Consider the following 24,758-nt stretch of genomic DNA (forward strand, 5'->3'; position numbering starts at 1 on the left):
CCAAACTTGCTGTTCTGGGCACAGGTCCACTCCATATCAATGCTGGTGTCATAAAAACTGCATTGTCTGCACTTTTCTTCACTGCCTCTGAGCATGTAGAATAGAGGACTACTGGAATGGTGCATTAGCATCCGCACATTATTCTGCTTGTATATCTAAAAGAGTCATGACTCCATCAACCAAGCTACAGATGTTCTAGTACATTACTCAACTGCGAGTATTGCATCGACACCCTCCTTTCACAGCAGTCTGTACAAGAATGCAGGCTTGTACTGTAGTGTACAACATATTTATACTCTCACTAATTTGGGATCATGGGGTTTTCAGCTAAAACCATTGACTGCTGTAACACAGCTACTGTGACCATCTTGTCTTGTAGGCCAGTGCAAATGTTACAGCCTGAAATGAGATGGATATGGAAATACAGTTAGAAATATATACACAGATTAACTGGAGCCTCAAACTGGGAAGGTCACTGTACAGAAACAGAGACATTGCACTGTCTGTGCACAGGGTAGGCGTGTTGTCCATTTAGTGGAAAGTGTGACGAAGCCAGGTGACAGATATACTGCTATATCACTGAGTTATATCAGAATTAATTGTGGAAAACAGGTAAGATAGCATGTCTTTGTACCCCCAGGCTGTACACAATCTACAATACTTCATGTATGGGGTTAAAGCTAATTTTCGGCATGAACACATTCCATCATACCAGAAGATGCAAAGTGAGTAAAAAACAAAAAAACATGGCTTTTACATTTCTGTTACTGTCCACACTGTAAGCTGCCTGTAGTTATCACCCTTCAGGCAATTTGAGCAGTGGTACTATAAACACTTGGGTTTTTAAGACACAACGTGGATAAGCTGCAGCTAACATATGATTCAGCTGAAAGAAATCAGCACAAGACGAACAGCCTGGAGAGGGGGGATGACAATACACGTCTAACAAGACAATGGGGCTGTTCTCAAGACTGAATACCCTAACAATGAACACTGGCAGCTCACATTAAGATAGGCAGACACTTTACAGGGCAGCCCTGTATGTGTGCTGTCTAGACCTGGACTGGGCAGTTGGATCATTTATATGGATGGAAGATGCCTCAATCTACATTTGAAGCGCCTCCCAATGTTAAAATGAGAAGTTCTGAGCCATAAGTAAAACCGAGAAGCTCTCACTTGGTGTGTTTTACATTGTATTAGGAAGATCTTCTGGAATGCCCTTTTCTAGGATACCAGAAAGTGTAACTAAAAACTCATTAGGGATGAAAATACAGGTGTACATACCATATGCATCAATATTATAATGGCCAAAAGAAGATAATGACCCAAATCACACATCCAAGACTACGAGCAAATGTTTATATGGGAGCAGAAATCAACATTCTTGATCTGCCACTATAATCTCCTGATTTCAATTTCAAGAGGAAATGTATGATATGAAAAAAAAAAAAAACAGGCCACAAGGACAGGCCACATGGCCTGTTGAATCTGGAGAGGTTCTGAATGGAGGTGTGGCTGAAAACCCTCCTGAGAAGCTGATGAACTCATTAAGAGGCAACAGGAAATGTCTCCTCATGTTACCAGAGCTAAAGGAGGATTCACAAAATACTGTTTGTGGTCCAGTTCTGATGCTCACGTGCCCATTGTAGGCGCTTTCGGCAGTGGACAGGGGTCAGCATGGGCACCCTGACTGGTCTGCGGCTACGCAGCCCCATACGCAACAAACTGCGATGCACTATGTGTTCTGACACCTTTCTATCAGAACCAGCATGAACTTTTTCAGCAATTTGAGCTACAGTAGCTCATCTGTTGGATCGGACCACACGGGCCAGCCTTCGCTCCCCACATGCATCAATGAGCCTTGGCCGCCCATGACCCTGTCGCCGGTTCACCGCTTTTCCTTCCTTGGACCACTTTTGATAGGTACTGACCACTGCAGACTGGGAACACCCCACAAAAGCTGCAGTTTTGGAGATGCTCTGACCCAGTCTGACCCACTGACCCAGTTTTTCCTGCTTCTAACACATCAACTTTGAGGACAAAATGTTCACTTGCTGCCTAATAAATCCCACTCACTGACAGATGCCATGATAACGAGATTATCAGTGTTATTCACTTCACCTGTCAGTGGTTATAGTGTTATGGCTGATCGGTGTATATAATACAGTAAATAGACTTTAGGCAGTTGATTTAAATGAATAAACAGGATATGATGGGAAATACTTATTGAAAAGAAAATAATCAAGACTGAAAAACTTAGTTATAATTACTTCTTAGTGTATAAAAGCATAATATGCCATACAATTATGTTGCAATGATGGTGGTCAGAAGGAAGCTTGTTGTGTCCTGAGAGAAGGGCCAAGGGGAGAGACTGTCACCTTCTGCAACATACAGCAACCTTACTTAACATGTGAAACTTCACAAATAATCCCTGCTGAATAACTGCTGTTTATTGGATAAGCCATGATCCATTGTGTATTAAATGCATGGCTTAAAGTTGTGGAAACCTAACTTTGAGACCTCAGATAAGGTGATCTTGACACACTTACCAGCTGAGGGGCAATCATGAATATTACAGCACTGTCTTTTTAATATTTAAATACAACTGTAAATCTCTGATGAACTGCAAGATGTATAGAATATATAGAGTAGTCAATGGTTTCACCCATCTTTGAGTCTTCATACATCTGATAAGGCTTTTAATCTTGCAGGATTGCAGTTATATAAAAAGAAAATGAGACAGAAACCCTCTTAACGTGACAACATTTTTCACTTTTTAACTGTCTTCCAGAGTGTCTGTTACTTAGATAATGTACTTCTCTGACCTGGCTATTAGTGAGAGAGAGGTTGTCACAGTCATTAGGTGATCAGGGACACTAAACTACCAGGATTCACGTCAGATTTAGCAATTTAAAAAATCACACTTCACACAGAATGGAAACATGTCAATATTCCACTGTTGGAGCAATAAAACTGAACAAAGATCACCTTTTAATGTTTCTGTAAAATATCTTTTTGTTACCACCAACTCTAATATTATTGTTCTTGTTACAGAATCAAAACTGAAGAAAAGCGTGCATATAATCTGTAGAAAAATAAAATTAAAAATAAAATAGGCAACTATAAAGATTATCATTTCTTTTAAATATAGAAATGTACATTTCATGCAATGGTTGGGAGCCCCAAAAATACCTTCATCTTCATCTCCGTCATTATCGGACAAATCCTCGCCCTGTTTCTTGGTGTGGGCCCCTGAGATTGGAACAAGGGGAGAAAAACAGAAACACAAGAAAATTCAAAATAGCATGATTGACAAGACAAAGGGAAGAAAGAGAAAACCATTCATCTCAAAACATCACAGCCTCAAGTCAACTAATACAACAGGCAATACTGTAGGAATTTTATAGCAGGCTATGTGCAGTTCACTTACAGAGAATACCCCTGTGCTGCAGAACAACAACCCCCTCCCCATCCCTTTTAAACACTGGCACATTCAATTTTAGTTTTACACTGAACTATCCCTGTAGGAGGAGAAGCAGTGGTTATACTACAGACTGACACTGGCAACAACATCAAACACACACAATTTGTTCACTCAAAAGGAAAACAACACATTTTGTTTTTGCTATAAATGCACAATTGCAGTTGTCTAATAAAACAAATTGACAGCACCAAAATTAGGAGCAGTATTAATTCTGTGCAAGGAGGATTGTGCTCTTAACAGGACGTCTTTGAAGCACAGAGGCAGATTAGAAGGTTTACTGAACCACCAGACCAACCTAAGATATTATGATATATTTTTTTCCATTTATTTGCTTATTCACAAGGGCGGTCTTATTTGTTTTTTCTCAGCTGTCTCCCTCTAATGTTAATTCACATTAGTGGGTACAGTGCACTGACTTCGGAATGAGGAATCAGAGTCCATGGTGCACTCTCAGGTCCTGCAGCGTTATGGACATAAGGCATCATTAGTCCACCTCTGAGGTCACAAGGATCACTCTCCATGCCCCAGGAATACGTTTCCTCTTGGAGAGAAAGGAATGGCACTTCACCTCTTCAGATTACATACAAAAATTGGAATGTCCTCCAAAAAGGACCAGCCCAATTTCAAAAGCCCATAACTCTGCACATATTTGCATCACATGCATATGGATGGTATCATTTGAAAGGAAATCAATTGAATTGTCTTTATATATGTTCAAAACATAGCTTGGAGTAACGAAATAGACATAACACAAGAAGTTGTTACAAAATCATCTTTCACATCACCTAAAGAAGGCACCTCTATGTATAGTAGGCTGCATCTGCACTTATCCCTTCAGTGGCATCTGGACAACAACTGTACGGATGTGTGTGTTGATAGGACAAACAGAACCCACTGTACGAGAGCGTTTGTGACAGGTGTCTAGGTGGTATCCAAACACATACCCAAGTGGCCAAACAAACCGGTAGCTGAAATAATACAAATAACCAAATAATACTACTTACAGATCGACCACAAAATCCAATCTTTCTAAAAATAGCACTCCACAGATCAGCCGCAGCTTTATGCCTCACCCGGCGCTCTGTGACTGAACCCATGCGCAGTGATGATGTACAGTATTGTTACGCATTCCTCTTGTTCAGAGACGCTACTGAATATAATCCGCCCAAACGTTTGAAATCGTTTGAAAGCTGAGTTTATTGGCTACATGTGCTTGTCAATCTCACAGACACCGCAGACAGCGTTTCAGTGACGTGGGGGAAATGGCGCAGGCAGATGTATGGGGTGGGGACCCATTCAGACACACACAGATCCCTCAAATTTATGAGGCACCGTTAGGGACGTTATCACTGAAAAAGACTTGCGCTCTCTACACTGAAAATGCTTGCACCATTTACACTGAAATCGAGACCAGGTGACGTCAAAATATAAGTACTCCCATGAAGCCCAAGTTTTAGTTAGTTGGAAAAACAAGAATGAAGGAAACAAGTCAAGATGCTACAGTGGCTCTTTGAGGACATGAAAAAAATAAGACCATCTGGTTATCTCGTGATCACGACATAAATTATGTCACAGCGTTATGATGTGATCACAAGTTAACGTTATCTCTCGCTATCAGAGAAAACAGAAGTGTTGTCATTTTCATGAGACAATGCTGAGACTGGGGCAGTGCTGTGTCAACACATTCAGTTTTATTTTCAAAAAGGCTAATGCAGAAATAAATTGTTTTATGCATTTCACTAATTGAAGGATTACACATCAAAGGAGTGGCAACCCCTAAACTGGACTGGAGAGGGAGAACACAAATTAAAACAGAAGAACATAAGAACATAAGAAAGTGTCCAATCGAGAGGAGGCCATTCGACCCTTCGTGCTCGTTTGTTGTCCATTAATAATTAAGTGATCCAAGGATACTATCCATACTATCCCAAATGTTCAGCTTCAACCACATCGCTGGGGAGTTTGTTCCAGATTGTGATGACTCTCTGTGAATAAGTGGCTCCTGTTTTCCGTCTTGAATGCCTTGAAGCCCAATTTTCATTTGTGTCCCTGGGTGCGTGTGTCCCTGCTGATCTGGAAAAGCTCCTCTGGTTTGATGTGGTCGATGCCTTTCATGATTTTGAAGACTTGAATCCAGTCCCCACGTAGTCTCCTCTGTTCCAGGGTGAAAAGGTTCAGGTCCCTCAGTCTCTCAGTAGGACATTCCCTTCAGACCTGGAATAAGTCTGGTTGCTCTCCTCTGAACTGCCTCTAGAGCAGCGATATCTTTCTTGAAGTGTGGAGCCCAGAACTGTCCACAGTATCCAGATGAGCTCTAACTAGTGCATTGTACAGTCTGAACATCACTGCCCTTGTTCTCAATTATACACTTTTGACAATATACACTAATATTCTGTTTGCCTTTTTTATTGGCAATTTTTTATACAATTTTAAGTCAAAGTGGTTCGTAACTAACCTGTCTAATACAGATTAAGCGCAAAGTGCTGGTTTGTCATGCATTTGCTTGCTATACATATGTATGGCTATGTACTATAGCCTATGTATATACAATAGTTGTATAAATGTGTTGTTAGTTGTTAGCCGGCTGAAGCACAAGTCAATAATCCAAGCTGGTGTCATAAATATAATATATATACATTTCACTATCATTATGGCACGAGTCTGGACGTTGGCGGAGGTGGTGTGGCATTTGATTTAATTAAAATGTTGGCACATTTCTGTGTACTCATTTTTAACTTTGTGTTAACTTTTGTATTATTACTCTTTACTATTGATTACAAATAAGGGCAAAAAAATAATTTAAGGAACATATATTATTATTATTAAGCCTTATGTTATATAAAGTGATACTACTATGTTAATTTGGCATTTAGCCAGATTTCCTACTCGAACGGCTTTTGAGAGTTAGCAATTGCGACCATTGGCTTCCAGCAATTGTGCTATGCTAAGGAAATGAAAAATTCAAATTACCTCAAACTGGACGCACAGACCTAAAATGGTATCCATGCATTCGCAGGAATGTAGAAAATCTGGCTAAAATGCCAAAATACCAAAGTATCCCTTTCTAGCTTGGATTATTGGCTTGTGCTTCAGCTGACTTTTAATCTATAGCCTAACAACACATTTATACAACTATTGTATATACATAGGATACAGTACATAGCTGTTGGGTTGCTAAACTCGTTTTTGGGTGTACCACCAGTTGATTGAAATATACGGAGTTCCCCATTTACACTGCTGTGTGTCAGCCTTTGTTTTGCTCTCTTGTCCACAATATTCATGACTGAATGTATTATTTCTGGCGATAGTAGTTTTTCTATTAAAAGTACAGTGGCAGCTCAACTTGTTTCCTCCATTCTTGTTTTTCCAACTAATTAAAACTTGGGCTGCGTGGGAGTCTCGATTTCAGTGTACACGATGCAAGCATTTTCAGTGTAGAGAGTGCAAGATATGACGTTTTCAGTGTAGAGAGTGCAAGTGTTTTTCAGTGATAATGTCCCTAATGGTGCCTCATACAAATGCGATGGGATTTGTTTGCAAATAGGCTTGTTCAGAACACCCTAATGATTAATCCAGTATATATTATGTATGATCAGATCTGATGATATAATATAGTTCTGTGCACTGTACGGAGAATGTTTACTTCCTGACACTCTGAGCTCTACACCGGCACGTGTTGCTTCTACCTAAACGGTTTCGGTATTGTTTTCAACAGAAAACTGTCTGCATCCAGACAAAGTTGTCAGTATTGTCTGAGATTTTTTTATTCCAACTCAGACCAAATACCCCCCCCCACCCCCCACCCCCCTTCAGAATGTGGAGGTGGGGTGGGGTGGGGTGGGGTGGGGGTATGAAAATGATTAATAGCATAGCATTAGAGAGCTGATAGTCCCAGCTTTCACGGGATAGCACTTGCTCGTCAAACAACACAACCGTGAAGAGTACACTTCATATTAAACAGAAACACATGTGTCTTCTGAGGGCACCAAAATCTTAAGAGGTTAAAAAGGTAGTACTAAGTAAACCCAAGATGTGTGAAAGTGAAGGGCTCACCGCAGTGGCACGTTACAGCACCTGAGAGAGGACATTGTTCACCTGCCATGATGGAACAGTAAGCTGATCCTATTGTATAGCTCCAGTCAGTACTCCAAAGCTGGAGAAAGGGAGGAATGAGAAACGAGAAAGGAGCCAACTTTAGACTGAGGACAAACAGTTAAACTGGTGTCATGTATGTGTGAGCGGTTTTGCTTCCTGTGTGAAGACTTGCTCTGTCACTTGTTCAAAATTGCTGCCAGCTGACATTCATAACGCATGACAATATATTTGAGCACATTCCAGTGAAGCCAATTTCCTGACAACAGCATGAGATAAAGGTAATGCTTTAAATTAACCACACAACAATGACAATGATAAAGCACAGATCTGTAGAGCTTCAAGCCTAATCTTTTCATTTTACTAGAAAACCAAATTTTTAATATTTAGCAACAATCTCCATGCATTTCTTTTTTGGTGAATGTCACACAGTCAGTCCAGCACCAGGCATGTTACATACATTCCTGATCAGCACCAGCATTTCTTATGGAACAGTGGGCAGGAGAAGATGCTGTCTCACTGGACTTACACCCTGACATGAATCTCCTCACTCATCAACCATAATTCCAGATGCAGCAGTGCATGAACCAGCAATAGAGTCAATGAAAGGTAAAGCAAGGAACTTTGGCTGCATATAAATGCACTGTAAATGTAACAATTGGTACTTTGGACAACACATCTAAATTATTATGAAGACAATGCGGATTAGAGCTAATTTGTTCTGAACTGAAATACATTGCACAGTGGTGCTTTTCTCTTTCACAACACATTCATTTGTTATCCGTTCAATGTTTAGAATCAATTGCACTGAGCTGATGTCATTTATGACAAGCTTACCCACTCAGGAGTGTTTGTTAAAAGCTCTGTTGGAATGTTAATGCTGAACTCCCTGGTCAACTGCATAACAAAATGACGCACACAATCAAAAGACCAACACTTAGAAAGAAGACACAGTTACCTGAAGTACTCAGAGATGAGCACTGCATGCAGTGGATAGTGTACTGTAAAACAGGATATTCCTAAATGTGGTTAAATTGCCTGGGAGTGCAAAGGCCCTCTCTGTCACCACGAATCAGTGCTCCCCGTGGACCTCCTCTGCATTGTGCTGTTTTTAATTAGATTGCACACATGAATCCTCTGCTGCTATTCCTAATGAGTGATGGTCTATGACAATTTGAAATAATATAATAACTATGAATAACAAAATCATTTTTCAGAATGATGGCTCCAGCCAAGGAACTGCAGATTATCAAATGGCTGGATTTTAGCAGCTCTTTTTCTCCATTAAAATGTTTGCACCCATCCTCCACATCTTTCCTCTACGTCTCCTAAGAAGTAATCGAACAAAATAGTCTTGTTCTACCAACCAATACAGAAGGTAGAATTTCAGGGAAAAAAACCCCATTACATAGCAGCAAAAGGTAAAAACTAAATTAAACAAATACAATTTTCAAAAACAAGCAGCATGCAGATGACCTTTCTGCAGTGGGTTTTTAAGTGTCTTCTGTGTGTTATTTCGAAGCACATTTGCTGACTTCTTTCAATAAATAGTGTTCTGTTCTTGGTCCCTACTGCTTTTTCTCATTTGACCCATCAAATGCTCTCTGCACCTCTCATTAATCTCTCCCACCTCTTGACCTCTGTGTGTGAATTTGCCACAGAGAGCACAGTCCAGGAATGCAGTGAAGAGAGGGGGGCTGCAGAGAAATCCATCTCCCTGTTCTGAGAGAGTCAAGGGTCAGGGAGCAGACACGCAATTACACTGAGACTTTAACTACCATGTTGTCAGCAATGTGCTCAGTCACACACACAGTGGAGAATAAAGCAGCCTATGCCAAAGATCTGGCCCATAGCCACCATGTGGAACACTGACACTTAAGTTACCCCCCAGAGCTACAAGCAGTTACAACGGTGTATGGTAGATTGGGACCAATGCAGACATGTATTTCCCTACAGATACAGAATATAAATCTAATTTATTTCAAGAGAAATTAAATCACAAAAAACCTGAACCAATAATTTAGATCTCTGGAGGTTAATCTACAAAATTGAAGGTCAAATAATGCTATGGAGTGAGTTGTTATAAAAATGGAAAAGATTCAGAAACCTTCAATAAATTCCCATCACTCTTGTCTCATAGTGGTTAACAAACAGCTTAGACAGGACAGACTTGAAAGAAAGACTGAAACTATAACAACAAATATTAAGGTATAGGACAGCCAAAACTTGTACAGAGGATCAGGTCTCCTAACACTGACATCCTGCACCCAAGTTCTCTTCAAAACGGAAAAGGGTAGATCTCTTTAAATTGTTAATGGATGCAACTGTGAAAACAGGCACCACTGCACAGAAAAGATGGATTAAAAAACCCACTGTGGATATTGGAAATCCTATGCAAATAAAAGATAATGAATCACAAGTGAATAATCCTCCCTCCTCAAAGGACTACCTCCGTCTCCACACTAGAGCAGATTGTACAGCTTCAGGAGGTGGGAACAAGTGCCCTAATTAGTAATTACCTTGAGATCTCCCTGGTAGCTGAGATTAACAGACCCCTGAGAGGGAAAAAAATCATTTTAGGAAAAAGGACATGAATGTGAGATAGAACTCTATGAAATTAAACAAAACAAACAAAAACAAGGCAGAGTTGGATGTCTAAAGTGACATAATTGTATTTAGTCAGAAAAGAAGCAAAGGGGAGAAGAAAACTAAACAGATTTAAGCCAGCACAGACACTGAATGCACTGTTTCAAACTCCTGCTCTTTCTAATAAAAGATCAGCTCAATAACTTGGTTAGCTGTTGCAATACTCTCCAGTTCAAGTTGAATTTCTCTATTAGACAATTCACTGCTTTATTTTAAGTCAGATGCACCCAAATAACACTACTAATAAATGTACTCTAAGCTATTCAATCCAAAATGCCTGATATATTCCCTGTAGAACATGAAGAAGATCAGATTCCCTCATTATAGTCAACGGAGAGTATTGATCAGGTTAGCCATGCATAGGATCTCTTCTTTCCAGTTAACACATTGCTTTTCCTCATGAGCACATCTCTCTCTATCACACACAGAGCTACAAATCCCTAAGATAAATTAACAGAAAGATACACTGGACAGCAGAACGCCACCCTAACACGCTCATCTTCTGATTCATAGCCAACATCTATAACAAGATGGCACGGCAGTTGTGAGGAGTGTGATGTCCAGAGGGGGGAGGCTAGGCCAGACTGGGAGACATCCTCTCAGCAGTCAGAGAACCTAGTGCTATTCTCAGCCAGCAGGACAGCAAGGAGAACATGCATTTTTATTTACCCTATTTTACTTTAGGGGAATCCAATACATTTCTAAAGGTATCCATAGAAAAAATAAATACGTATCCATAGGGAATCTTGGCAGGAAGTATTCACCTGACAAAGCAGGGTACAGCAATGGGTGCATCTGCCAATAGGAGTGTGTTGCTGGATAGCTGGGCAGGACTGTGAGTGCAACATAGGCGAGCTGTCTAAAGCAGGCATGTCGTGTAAGCAGGACCCTATCTCCCCAGAGGAAGGCCAGACTGTGAGTCCTGTGGGATCCCAGGAGGCAACTACGAGCACATAGAGGGGCTGCTCTTATCTCCCAGGAGCAGGGAAGCAACCCTTAAGAAATCTGCCAGGTGGATGAATGTGACTTTTGTTGTTTCTTTGGTGCGCTAGCTCTGTTTTTAAGTGTACATAAATAAAAAACGTTGTTCATCAAAGAAACAGCAGCAAACAAACCCACAATACACCAAGCTGCCTCAGTGTAGCGATTCAAGTTGAAATTTCCTACGATTACAGCAGAACGTCTATTTTGAGATAACCTGACCTTGATTTTAATTTTCTCATCTCCCTTGGTTGTGATCTCTAACAGGCTTCATCTTTTAATTTTCACTCTGTTTTGTGTTTTTATTTATCCTATGTGTGTGTGTATGTGTGTGTAATGCACTAGCAAGAGTCTGTAAGCACTCACATACACTTATCATAGAGCACACATACATAAACTATTTTATTTGCATGAATGACAGCAGGCATTTTCAAAGCTATTTTAAGATAACTTAATTCACGTCTCATTTTTAAGCTGCTTTTGAAGGTAAGAGCAGATCAGTTAAGCTGTGCCTGTGACCTGTGTTCAGCAGGAGCCTCTCTCAATAACACAGAGTCTGGATGGGTGGAAACAGCACATGCCAGTAAAGCCTATGCAGCCGCTCACCCAAGGTACAAGCACAAACATATGGAGGAGGAAAACTCAAGAATAACAGTCTCTGTCTGTGCACTCTATGATACTCTCCCAAAAGGCATGTTCCACTTGAATAACCTTTCATGCTGAAATAGTTGAAGCCCGGATGTTTTGTGGTGTGACTAAGGCAGTCTGGGGCTGATCATCCATCAAGCAAGAAGCTGCAGAGTTCCGGTGTGTGAGTGACAGTTGGTCTGAGGGAGGAATTCTGGGACAGGCTGGGGTCTGCAGAGCAGAAGAAAGACAGGAGCAGACTTGCTGTGACAGGACCAGGAAGTATCTGTCTCACCAAGGACACAATTAACCTGACAGTTTGTGGTGGACCTCATTCTAACCTCCTTCTGCTGCTCTTGCATACTGCAGTCACCCACAATGTCCATTATCTCATCAGTGAAATATTAATATGAACTGTTCTGCCAGCACCTGCATACTATCAACACACCTGATCAAACAAATAGGATAACAGAAAGAGTAAGAACAGCAGCAAGGGAAGCATCCCAAACTGATCTTCGTTTGAGGGCATTTAAACAAAAAATTTAAACATTTCCACAATACACGACTTTTACATAATCTATTCTAAACAAAGAACATATTTTCACAGAAGAAAGACTTTCATTGCATTTTTTCCCCCCAAAGTTATTTCCAAGGGGATAAATTAAGACATCTTTTGTGTGTTTGAGAACCACATACACTAAAACAAGTCAGTTTGTAGTCTTGTGAGAATTACCTCTAGAGGTCTACCCACCTCTACCAGAGGTACAGACAGTACAGTTCTAAGTACACAGAAAATAGAGATATTTCTGCCATTAAAGTAAATCTATTACATATTCCTACTCATGTGAAGTTATTATTATAAAAAAATTCAATCTCAGTCCTATAATTAATTATAATGGATAGATGCAGCATATTAGATACCACTGACCCTTAAAAACAACAGAAAAGCATTACTTCACATCATCAGGATGTTCACAATACTAAGTACATCAGCAGAATCCTTCGTCAGGTGCCCTGCTGCTATGAAACCAAGTTTTTTTCTGTGGATATGTGCTCTGTGTGATAGTTTGCTGTAGCTGCTGAGAATTTCTCTCATTCCCTATGAAGAGGACGTGACCCAGGGAAGTATATCAGTTTTACACAATATTGCTTCCCAAGTAACAGAAAGGTATGGTGGAAAGCTAACCTGATTCCCCTGTGTACTTCATGCTACTGAGAAATAAGTAAATTGAGAAGCCACTGACGCTGGGAGCATTAATTATCATGCCAAATAGAAATCCAGGCATAAAGATGACAGCAGAATCACACACACACAGCACATCTATTACATTTTGAATTAAATTGTGAGGAAAATAAATGAGAAATTGCAATTGATTGAAATAACCCACAGGACAACTGGGCAGGGGTCCACAAAGATGTTCACAGAGTTATTTTTCCAAAACCAGGCAACACTGTATACAGGAGGAGGCCTTAGCTTAAACCTCCTGGTGTTCACAAGCAGCTTTGTAATACAGTCCTCCTGTTTTGTGAAGATACACATTTGATGATAACGTATCTTAGCATTGGCTGCTGTACACACTGACCTTGGTTTCTGACGAACAGGGTCATAATAGTACCTGCAGTAAAGTTTAATCACAAACATAATATAATCTATCAGTAACACTGCTCACATGAGGTGCAAGCAAAATAGTGAGTATACTAAAATGCTTAGTGAAATTGATTTCCTCCAAATCTCAAAGCATCTTACTTTTATTTTATTTCAGGGTGTCGGAGAAGACAGAATGACAGACTAGCTGCATTTCCTTTGTCATTATTTGATAAGAGAATTTAAAGTTAGGTTTAATTGCATTTTCTATGATCTAGTTATTAAATTGAACTGAACAGGTATCAGATAATACTTTTCAATATTGCTTCTTATTCTTAGTCTTATTTTTTGTGAGAAAAACTTTTTTTAAAGAATGTTTGAAGACATACATGAACAAACATTAGCTTATTCTAGGAATATTAAAAAGTCTATTGACAATGTTTAAATCATTAAAACATAACTGCGAGACAGAGTATCTATCCCTGACTATTTGCAGTTCCATTATTTTGCCTGATGTTTGATACTGACTATCTTGGGGACCAGTTACTTTGGTGAGGCTAATAAACTGTTGGTAACAGGGTAGTTCCTCAGACCAACCCCACATGAGAAGTCACTAACATACAAGCACATCATGTACACTCAAGAAGCTGTCTTATAAAAGAAACTAAGTGTGGTAAATGCAATGCTCATCACATCTGTTATAGCTATTTTACAAAAAAAAATTGAACAATGCTTTTCACCCCTATTGAAGACTTCTGGCAGTGCTGGAATGCAGCAGCTGTGTGAATCAGCTGCCTCTCTGAGACTGAGCTGTCTGCAAGTCAGTTTGTATTCCTCAGCATCCTGTTTGCTGCCCCAGAATGGCAATCTGATGTAACACCTGGTTCAGGGGGAATCTGTAAATATACCATATACATTTTTTGCTACCACACTTAGTTGCTTTTGGTAATATTTAAAGCAGCAAGTCAATTAGAAAGAGAAAAAAAATAACCATACTTATGTAACTAGAGAACTTTGCTTTACTTTCTTAGAACAAATTAAGTACAACTGACTGAGAGAATAACGAGACTATCAGATTTAATCTCTGAAAATACTACAACAAAAATAAGAGTAAAATAATCCCTAGCAAGCAGTATTTCTTTATGCATCATAGAGTTGTGCTTTGTGTAACCTAGCTATGGAATAAACGACTTGCAGAGTACTGTACCCAAATGAAAAATGTAGCAGACATGGAGCAGGAGCACTGTATTTCAAAGGCAAAGTGCACACACACACACACACACACACACACACACACACACACACACACACACACACACACACACACACACACAATTAATCTGCATTATAAGACTCTGCTCATCCCACTTAGCAGTTTAATTTCAAAGTTGATTGATGGTGTTATCTTGCAGGCTTTTGAGAGGACGTACCAGTCGCCTCTCTTCTCTCTGTTTCTCTCGTTGTCGGCTTGCTACATACCTCCTTTTCTACATATTTTCTTGTTGGGTTTTCTGGCACATTCCTTGGATATTCTTTTTACTGTAAAATGAATAAAAGACTACAAAATAACAGAAGGGTCTGCAAGAAACAGCGGACGCATGCAATAACAGCTCAACTGAATCCCTCCCCCTCCCACCACCCCTCCCCTTTCCTCCCCTTCCCTCCCCTTCCCTCCCCTCATCATCAACAACAACAACAACAAGAGAATTGTCCAGAGAGTAACGGGGGTGTTGGTTGCAGAAATATTCTTGAAAAACAGCACCCAGGGACACAAGAAGCCTGTTTTCACATGCACTTCATTATAAGACCCATTACAACACTGCTGGGAAAACAAAACATAACAATGCTTCAAACCAGCAAATCTACTGCCTTGTTGATGTGGGCTTGAACTGTGATTCTTGGATATAGATGGTGATGCAGTAGGAATGAAAAAGCTTGAGGTATCCAAGTCATTTTCCTTGTAAAATTAATGCAGCAGCACAGTTATAATTGTGAGATAAGCCGCATTTTTTCATGCTGTGCTGTATATAAACTATGCTGTATATAGCAAGGATTATTTTTTATGTGGCTGCCTATTCTATACAGATTAGATTAATGACATTAGAAGAGCAAAGACAGACGGACTTGAACATGTTCTGCAGAAATTGAAACACAGGCAGTGGGAATTCTAGCATCATTTACTTTAGCATTACTGTTTCATTGCAAACTCGATTTCATCTTCATCTTGAAATGCCAACACATTTTTCCCACTGAATTCTCTATTTCAGACATGTAGCAGAAACGGGCTGGAGTCCCCCTTTCCTGTGACTGTGTGGAGGAGCAGGACAGTAAGGGGTCTTACACTGTATTGACTGATGCCACAGGCCTCCTGTGTACCAGGCAGAATATTTCACCAACCTAAAGAGCACCCTTCTCCAGCAAAGCAGGTTAATTGAACCCCCAAAACTATCAAGACAAAACAAAGAAGAAGATGCACCAAGGTGTTCAGTTCCAATCCGTTTGATTTCTTGAGTTTCATTTTACTTTTGATTAAATATGTTATTTTTAATGTTTTTGCTTTGTTATTGTTCTTTTATATAACACAAAAGAGGAACCCATAACAGTGCCATGGAAGGGGTAGTTGATGAGAGACTTATGAAGAGGTCAAGTCAAGATGAAAGACACAGACATTAGCATGCGGCAGACAACACTTCATGCTTCAAACACAACACTCGGGTGACAAGAAATACCATAGAAATAAAGAAGAATAAAAAGGAAGGAAGATTTTTTTTATTATTATTTTTATCCAGTGTACCCAACAGACTCACCATCCTCAGTTGGAACATAGATGTTTAAATATAAACAATCCTCATTTTGATCCTGTATGTACGTTGCAACTATATCCAGGTTAAAGGTGAACCATATGGGCATCATGATTTCTGGCACAGCGTTGTGAATATTTTGAGGGCAAACGGGTGCAAAATGTGTGGTGTTCCTAATCCCTGACCAGGCAGATGGGGGCTCTGGGGGCATGAACCTCTTCTCGCCCACGGGAGAGGCAGCATAAGGGACTCCCAAGTATTGGTCCACAGGTCCCAGGATCTCACTTGGCAATGGAACCCTGACGCCCCTCAGCTTCCCATACTGTGTATTCACAGTGGGTAGGTAGTTTTGGCCATCGACCACCATGAAGGGCAAACACAAACTCAGTATCCACAGAGCACTGGTGCAGCATAAGCCAGCCGCTGTGCCTCGCCAATCCCGTAACCATGAAAGTGGACGGCTTCTCCTGGTTGCTAACCACATTGTCCCAGTGAAAGACCGCCACTACAGAACACCAACATACACACCAAGCCCCTTCCTATTACGGCTTCCTCTCAGGCATGGACTCCTGGGCTCCCCGAACCATTCACAGGCCGTGCGATGAGCAAGAGATTATGCCTCCCTCTTGGGAAAGAAAGGACAGCAGCGACAGCCTGATCTTCATTCACTGCCTGCTCCACTTGATCCAACAATCAGACTGCTTATCCTGTGCTGAAAAAGAACACATTAAAATTAATGAAGAACCCCATTCTAGCTGGTTTTTTTTTCTCTCTATCTGTATTTCTCTGTATATATAGGCATATATTTACATATATATATATATATATATATATATATATATATATATATATATATATATATATATACAGTGAGGGAAAAAAGTATTTGATCCCCTGCTGATTTTGTACGTTTGCCCACTGACAAAGAAATGATCAGTCTATAATTTTAATGGTAGGTGTATTTTAACAGTGAGAGACAGAATAACAACAAAAAAATACAGAAAAACGCATTTCAAAAAAGTTATAAATTGATTTGCATGTTAATGAGGGAAATAAGTATTTGACACCTTCAACTTAGTACTTGGTGGCAAAACCCTTGTTGGCAATCACAGAGGTCAGACGTTTCTTGTAGTTGGCCACCAGGTTTGTACACATCTCAGGAGGGATTTTGTCCCACTCCTCTTTGCAGATCCTCTCCAAGTCATTAAGGTTTCGAGGCTGACTTTGACAACTCGAACCTTCAGCTCCCTCCACAGATTTTCTATGGGATTAAGGTCTGGAGACTGGCTAGGCCACTCTAGGACCTTAATGTGCTTCTTCTTGAGCCACTCCATTGTTCCCTTGGCTGTGTGTTTTGGGTCATTGTCATGCTGGAATCCCCATCCACGACCCATTTTCAATGCCCTGGCTGAGGGAAGGAGGTTCTCACCCAAGATTTGATGGTACATAGCCCCGTCCATCATCCCTTTGATGCGGTGCAGTTGTCCTGTCCCCTTAGCAGAAAAACACCCCCAAAGCATAATGTTTCCACCTCCATGTTTGACGGTGGGGATGGTGTTCTTGGGGTCATTCCTCTTCCTCCAAACACGGCGAGTTGAGTTGATGCCAAAGAGCTCGATTTTGGTCTCATCTGACCACAACACTTTCACCCAGTTCTCCTCTGAATCATTCAGATGTTCATTGGCAAACTTCAGACGGGCCTGTACATGTGCTTTCTTGAGCAAGGGGACCTTGCGGGCTCTGCAGGATTTCAGTCCTTCACGGCGTAGTGTGTTACCAATTGTTTTCTTGGTGACTATGGTCCCAGCTGCCTTGAGATCATTAACAAGATCCTCCCGTGTAGTTCTGGGCTGATTCCTCACCGTTCTCATGATCATTGAAACTCCACAAAGTGAGATCTTGCATGGAGCCCCAGACCGAGGGAGACTGACAGTTATTTTGTGTTTCTTCCATTTGCGAATAATCGCACTGACTGTTGTCACCTTCTCACCAAGCTGCTTGGCGATGGTCTTGTAGCACATTCCAGCCTTGTGTAGGTCTACAATTTTGTCCCTGACATCCTTGGACAGCTCTTTGGTCTTGGCCATGGTGGAGAGTTTGGAATCTGATTGATTGATTGTTCTGTGGACAGGTGTCTTTTATACAGGTAACAAGCTGAGATTAGGAGCTCAGCTCAGCTCGTTACCTGTATAAAAGATACCTGGGAGCCAGAAATCTTGCTGATTGATAGGGGATCAAATACTTATTTCATTCATTAAGATGCAAATCAATTTATAACTTTTTTGAAATGCGTTTTTCTGGATTTTTTGTTGTTATTCTGTCTCTCACTGTTAAAATACAGCTACCATTAAAATTATAGACTGATCATTTCTTTGTCAGTGGGCAAACGTACAAAATCAGCAGGGGATCAAATACTTTTTTCCCTCACTGTATATACAATTTGTGCAAATATGTGCCAATCCATCAACAAAGCATTCTTAGTTAAATTTGTTTTAGTTGTTTAGGTTTTAGATTAATCAATTGATGGGAACAGAAGGGCATCAGCAAACTTGAACCTATCCCTTAGCTCTGCCATCGCAGGCAATTACTCTCTAGAGCAACCACAATCTGCCTCAGTTTAACTATCTGAACACAAGTGTCATTTCAGAGAAGCAAGAATTTCATAAAGCAAGATAAATTGACGAACACATTCATCATTCTTATGGAACAAAAACATTACTGCATTTGTTTTTCATGAGCAATGCCATTATTTACAATACAGGTAAATTATAAACTTCCCATCTCTTTTCCTTTACAGAACTCACAATTCGAAGGGTTATAATAATGACCTGACCTGTTATCTCTGCAAACTTTTTTACTCTTGAGTACAGAAAACTTCCAAAGCAAACACATTATGGTAAACAATGGGCACCAGATTTCTTTACCGCTTCAGCACAAATGCTAATCACCGAGATGAATCTGTGAAACTTTCTCTTGAAGTGACTCACGAAACAAACACTTACTCATCTGTGGATGCCACAGACCATACCATTTTCAATCTTTGTTGCTACAGACCTTGACCTTTAGTAATCCAAATCATGGCTCTCTGAAGCGTTTTAATAAAAAGAAAAGAAATCTGGGTTTAGCTGTGGATATTACATTCTGCAACTACTTTGTAAAAATGTGAGATGATTTATAATGCATCAGCACCTGCTTGAGTCCCTCATGCAGTGGCTCTAAAAGCAATAATGACACTCCTTGGGGTATGGTTATCGCAAGGCAACACTACGCCTTATTACTGGAATGCCTGCCAGTAAATAGTTTTTCCTTAAATGTGAACTGGAAGTCATCATAAATATACACTTATAATTTTAAAACAAATAAATCCCTCAGTTTAAAAGCCCCTCAGACATCCTGAGAAAATTGCAAGAGCAGACAGTAGTGCAGGTCTGAAATCTAACCAGTTATCTTTTTGCCTCCACAATATCATACATGACCCATGTACAGACAAAGAGTGAAATAGACATTTATGTCATTTTGCACATAAGTGACAGCATCCCCCATGGCACATCCAAGCATAAATGTAACCCATGTGTGAATGGCAAGATACCAAAGGGCAAAAAAAAAAAAAAAAAAAAAAAAAAAAAGCAGCAGCTGAGTGGCATCCTGTAGCTTTTGAGCTACCAAAGACTGATCCTAAAATTGGAAGCTGTAGGTATTCAGGGTAATTTAAGTTGATGGATTATGAACTGGTTGACTTATTGGAAAAATAAGTTGTCGATTAGAGGAGTTGCTTCAAACTGGAGTGAGGTTGTTAGTGGAGTTCCACAGGGATCAGTATTAGGGCCTGTGCTTTCTCTAATCTATATTAATGATCTGGACTCTGGGATAGTTAGCAAACTTTGATACTTGATCTTGATACTATGCAGATGATACTAAAATAGGTGGCTCAGCAGATCTCGGCAGCACAGGTTATTCAAAGGGACTTAGATAATATTCGGTTGTGAGCCGACACCTGGGAGATGAAGTTCAATGTGGACAAGTGCAAGGTATGACATGCAGGTAATCAAAATTACCACTATAATTACACTATGGGAGGAATAGAACTGGAAGAAGTAACACATGAAACGCATGAGAAAGACCTAGGAGTCTATGTGGACTCATCACTTTCCCCATCCAAACAATGTGGAGAAGCAATAAAAAAGGCATACAAAATGTTAAGGTACATTGTCAAATGTGTTGAATTTAAAACAAGGGCAGTAATGTTCAGACTGGATCTCATCTGGATACTGTGTACAGTTCTGGGCATCACACTTCAAGAAAGAAATCGCAGACAATTTGGGAACATTCAAAAATAGACTGGATGTGATCCTTGGATCACTTAGTTATTAATGGACACCAAATGATCATGATGGGTCAAATGGCTTCCTCTCGTTTGGACACTTTCTTATGTTTCTTTTGATGCAATGACGCTTTGATGTTATTTCCATCCAGAAAAAAAAGTTGCAAAAGGATGGGCTGCTTTCACCCACAGATGCTCAGCACACGTTTCAGCCAAAACTACCGATTACATTTACATTACATTAAATTACATTTTGTGTGCTGATTCACTGTCCTGGGACAGAACTGTGAAACCCCGTTAGCAATTTATTATTTATTTATTGTTTGTAATTAAACTTTTGATGGAAGGCCTAATGCTTCTGCTTTTATCCCAGAGAACAGTGCCTGCCAGGAAACCAGTCAGGTGATGAAATTAGAAAAATTAACTCACTGAATGGGTGGCTGTCCTTTGTTACTATCAATGCTCATCTCCTACTGCTTACAGGTTTGGGACACACATACACGCACACACACATGCATGCACACACATGCACATATACAAATCGTCTTACAGCACAGACACACATGAATGTACACACGCATATACATATGCATACATATACAAACAGACATAACATGTTGGTAAAAAAATATATTCATCCATTACAACTATTGGTTATAATTTTTAAAGAACATTGTATAACTTTCCTTAATTATTATTTTAAAATTAAACAAAAATCTAAAACTTTTGATATTCATATTCCCGCATTCTGGTTTAGTATTCTACACAGCTGCTGCTTTATTTACACAATGTCTGATCTGATTTGGACCAACTGTGTATTCTGCTTAACCTTTCAAAACAGCTTTTGGTGTTTAATCATTAGCTGTCATTAATAAATGCAAATTAATAATACTGGGAGGATTAGACTAATGGATTTGCCCACCCACATTCAAACTGATTGATCCCTTTAAAACATTTGACCCATTGTTTGAAGCGCTGATGTATCTATTTCAGCTTTCACAATTAAGGCACTTGTTACTCATGGCAGTGTGTGAATCTGGACTATACATCTCCATCTGGTCACTCATATTTAACAAACACTTTCTAAGTGCACTGCATGCACAGGTGCACGATGAAGTGAGCATCCACAGTGTAAGATAAAAACCTAAATTTCTCCAATAAGACAATGAGAATCAGACATCGATTAATGATTCTACTCATAGATCAGACTGCAGTCAGGCTGAAGGGATTCATACACATAAGCCAAAACAATAAACCAAACAGTCACACCTAATGGTGAACCCAAAGAACAGTTATTTAGCTCTTGATTGTATTTAATGTTTTTATGTATGTATGTATGTATGTATTTAAATTACACAGTTCCAGTTGAGTTCTAAGTCCTTGTGATGACAATAAGAATGTAGCATAAAGAGGGAGTCCCTCACAGTCCACACACTCTACCCAGCACCAAACTCACTTTCTGTGTGTGGGCTGCCTTTTTTCTTGTATGATCAGAAAGTCATGGCTATTTGAGGAATTCATTTTGACAAAGTTGTGTTAGTTGCACTCTTAGTTGCCTGAAGCCACAGAAGGAAATACAGCACCTCGGCAGATCTTAATAAAATGAAGCTCAACCATGAAGTTAATTACCTTACGATTTTACTGCCAACATCATCACTTAAGATTTAAACAAAAGCTTCAGCACTGTTAATTATTACTTTACTTTGGAATAAGCTTTCCTAACAGTGTAATGTTCCCTTAGCTCCCACAAACTTTTAAATGGATAATACAATCATATTTTATTCCAGCTACAATTACAAAAGTCTTTGTTCCAGATAACCCTAGAAAAATATATATAACAAACACAGATCTTGAGGCATCTTTTACCTGAAGATACTCCTGAGTATAATTGTTTTAACCTTTTATTCACAACAGACAGCAAATCCCATGATGCTCCACTTAGGTGTTTTGTCACTTATAGGCACTGTCTGAAAAAAATAATATATAAATAAATACAAATCACACTCTGAGGAGCTGAACACAGCTCTCCAGTCATCAGGAGCTCAGAAGACATCTCAGGACAGATCTCTCCCAGAAATGAGAAACAAAACTTTGCAATTACTCAGGTGTTACTAAATGCATGCTTAATTCATATCACAGCCCACAAACCTGAAGGGCTGGCAAATAATTCTGATTTATGGAAGGCATGAAGGAAGAAGCTGCTGCAAAATGAAAATCAACAACCATTTGTATTACAAACTAACAAAGTCAATGTAGAATTATATTTTTGTGAAGAATAAAGACTTGTACACAGCATTCTACAGAGTGCCTAAACATCAGCTCCCAATTTGAGTTTTTAGAAAGTGGTAGCTAGCAAATAAGAAACGAAGACGAGAGAAACAGAGCCCATTTCTGTAACCAACAGCAGTTCCTGTGTGACTCTGGGTTCCAGTTGCTGTCTTCCTGGGCATATGGGAATTGCTTGCAGCTGATCTCTTCTACCATCGCATCCTCAACAAACTCCCCAGGAAAGAGGAGTGCATGTGTTCTGTGTTCCAACATCTATTAATTTGCTACTGAAAAGCCAAAGAGTGCAGTTTAGTTCTGCTGTTCACACTTAAAAATAGGATTCTGTTAATCCTTTGTACTGTTTTTATTCTGCCTTTTTTTTTAATTTAATTACATAAATGGGTTAGAATACGTTAGTGAACAAGCTGTGTGGATCCCAAAGGAATTCCTCAGAGCTCTTGTCATTAGAGTTAACACTGCCAAGCAAAATAGGATCAGGTCTTTTACATACATTTTACTGCTCACTCACTGGGAAAGGCTAATAAAATTGACTTTATAATGCTTGATGAAAAAAGCAGGCAGGTGGGGCTTTCTAGCATTCTTTTGTAGGAGAGTATCCAGGTACACTTCAAAATACAGGTATATTAACTACACTGTACATACACTGTAATTACATTATTAAATATATGGTATATGCATGTAAGTACTGTTTAAATCATATAACCGAGCCAGTACCCTGCTAGAAATCTTGACAGGATCCTGGATCCTACAAGATCCTTTAGGATCCCCATAGGATCCTGTTCCTGAACGGGATCCTGGCCTAAATCCTGTTCCTGAATGGGATCCTGGCCTAAATCCTGTTCAGGAAAAGGGATCATGGCCAAAATCCTGTTCAGGAACCTGATCCTGGTCAAAATCCTGTTCAGGAAAGGGATTTTGGGTATAATCCTGTGAGAAATATAATTTTATACCAATCATAAAGTTTATGATCTTTATCAAGATTTTGGATATTTTAGTAAATATTAGGAGCACACAATATTTAATTTGTCAGATTTGTGAATAAAATAAGCAATACAAGTTAAATAACCTTTAAGATCAAGGCAATGGAATTAGCCTAATAACAAAATAAAATTCAGTCACATTAAATGTGTGTAAGTATTTAGGAGTTAGGAAGGACCCGGGGACACAAATGGAAAGGCATTCAAGGCAAAAAACAGGACACACTTCTTCACATGGAGAGTTGTCACAATCTGAACAAACTCCCCAGCAATGTGGTTAAAGCTGATAATTTGGGAACATTCAGAAATAGGCTGGATAGTATCCTTGGATCACTTAGTTATTAATGAACACCAAATGATCATGATGGGTCAAATGGCTTCCTCTCGTTTGGACACTTTCTTATGTTCTTCTTATGTATTAAGCATAGTCCTATTCCCTGCAGGGCAGTCAGGGCACTGTATAGCTCATGACATTCCCTTTCTTTCCTAGAGACCACATGGAGGAAGAAAGGGCATACAGGATGCTCCATGGTTGAAGGAGCCACTGAGGTTCTTATATGGTTATAACCCTAAAGCCTTTCCCCCCCTCTGTTAACTAGGGGAGAGGCACCTAATTACACCTTAGTAAAAGTAGTTTTTTCCTTTAAAATACATTAACAACAACAAAAAAAGATTAAGACCAAAAAAAATGATTGCCTCGTGTAAATACATATAATTGGGCCAATTGCACATGCTGATATACTGATTTCAGTGTAAAATGGACCAGTGAGGATTGTGAGGCTCAGTTCTCTCCGAAGAAGGGGATTCTTGCTGTCAGAGCTGCAGTTAGCAGGACCAGCTCACTGCCTGATGGACTTAACCTGAACAAGAACAAGATTACTATGCTTCAATGATTTTTATTTCTATCATTAGTATCTTGAGAGAATACAGTCTGTTCATTTCTTAAGAACACACA

At 39.7% G+C, this 24,758-nt stretch overlaps 1 protein-coding gene across 3 annotated transcripts in view; it reads right to left on the bottom strand.

Moving 5' to 3' along the window:
- Window positions 1–24,758, bottom strand: part of nlgn3a (neuroligin 3a) — a 242,431-nt gene that overhangs the window by 133,992 nt on the left and 83,681 nt on the right. The window contains exons 2-4 of one of the 3 annotated variants that reach the window (XM_066715388.1): window positions 16,223–16,928; window positions 14,895–14,954; window positions 3,193–3,252 (exon numbers count right to left, since the gene is read on the bottom strand). In XM_066715388.1, coding sequence (XP_066571485.1) covers window positions 3,193–3,252; window positions 14,895–14,954; window positions 16,223–16,700 — 598 coding nt within the window. In that variant the 5' untranslated portion in view covers window positions 16,701–16,928. The remainder of the gene's footprint in view (window positions 1–3,192; window positions 3,253–14,894; window positions 14,955–16,222; window positions 16,929–24,758) is intronic. The other 2 variants (XM_066715389.1, XM_066715390.1) reach the window with 2 other exon arrangements.

This window comes from Amia ocellicauda, chromosome 10, assembly GCF_036373705.1.
Source record: "Amia ocellicauda isolate fAmiCal2 chromosome 10, fAmiCal2.hap1, whole genome shotgun sequence".
In the NCBI taxonomy this organism is placed as follows: Eukaryota; Metazoa; Chordata; class Actinopteri; order Amiiformes; family Amiidae; genus Amia; species Amia ocellicauda.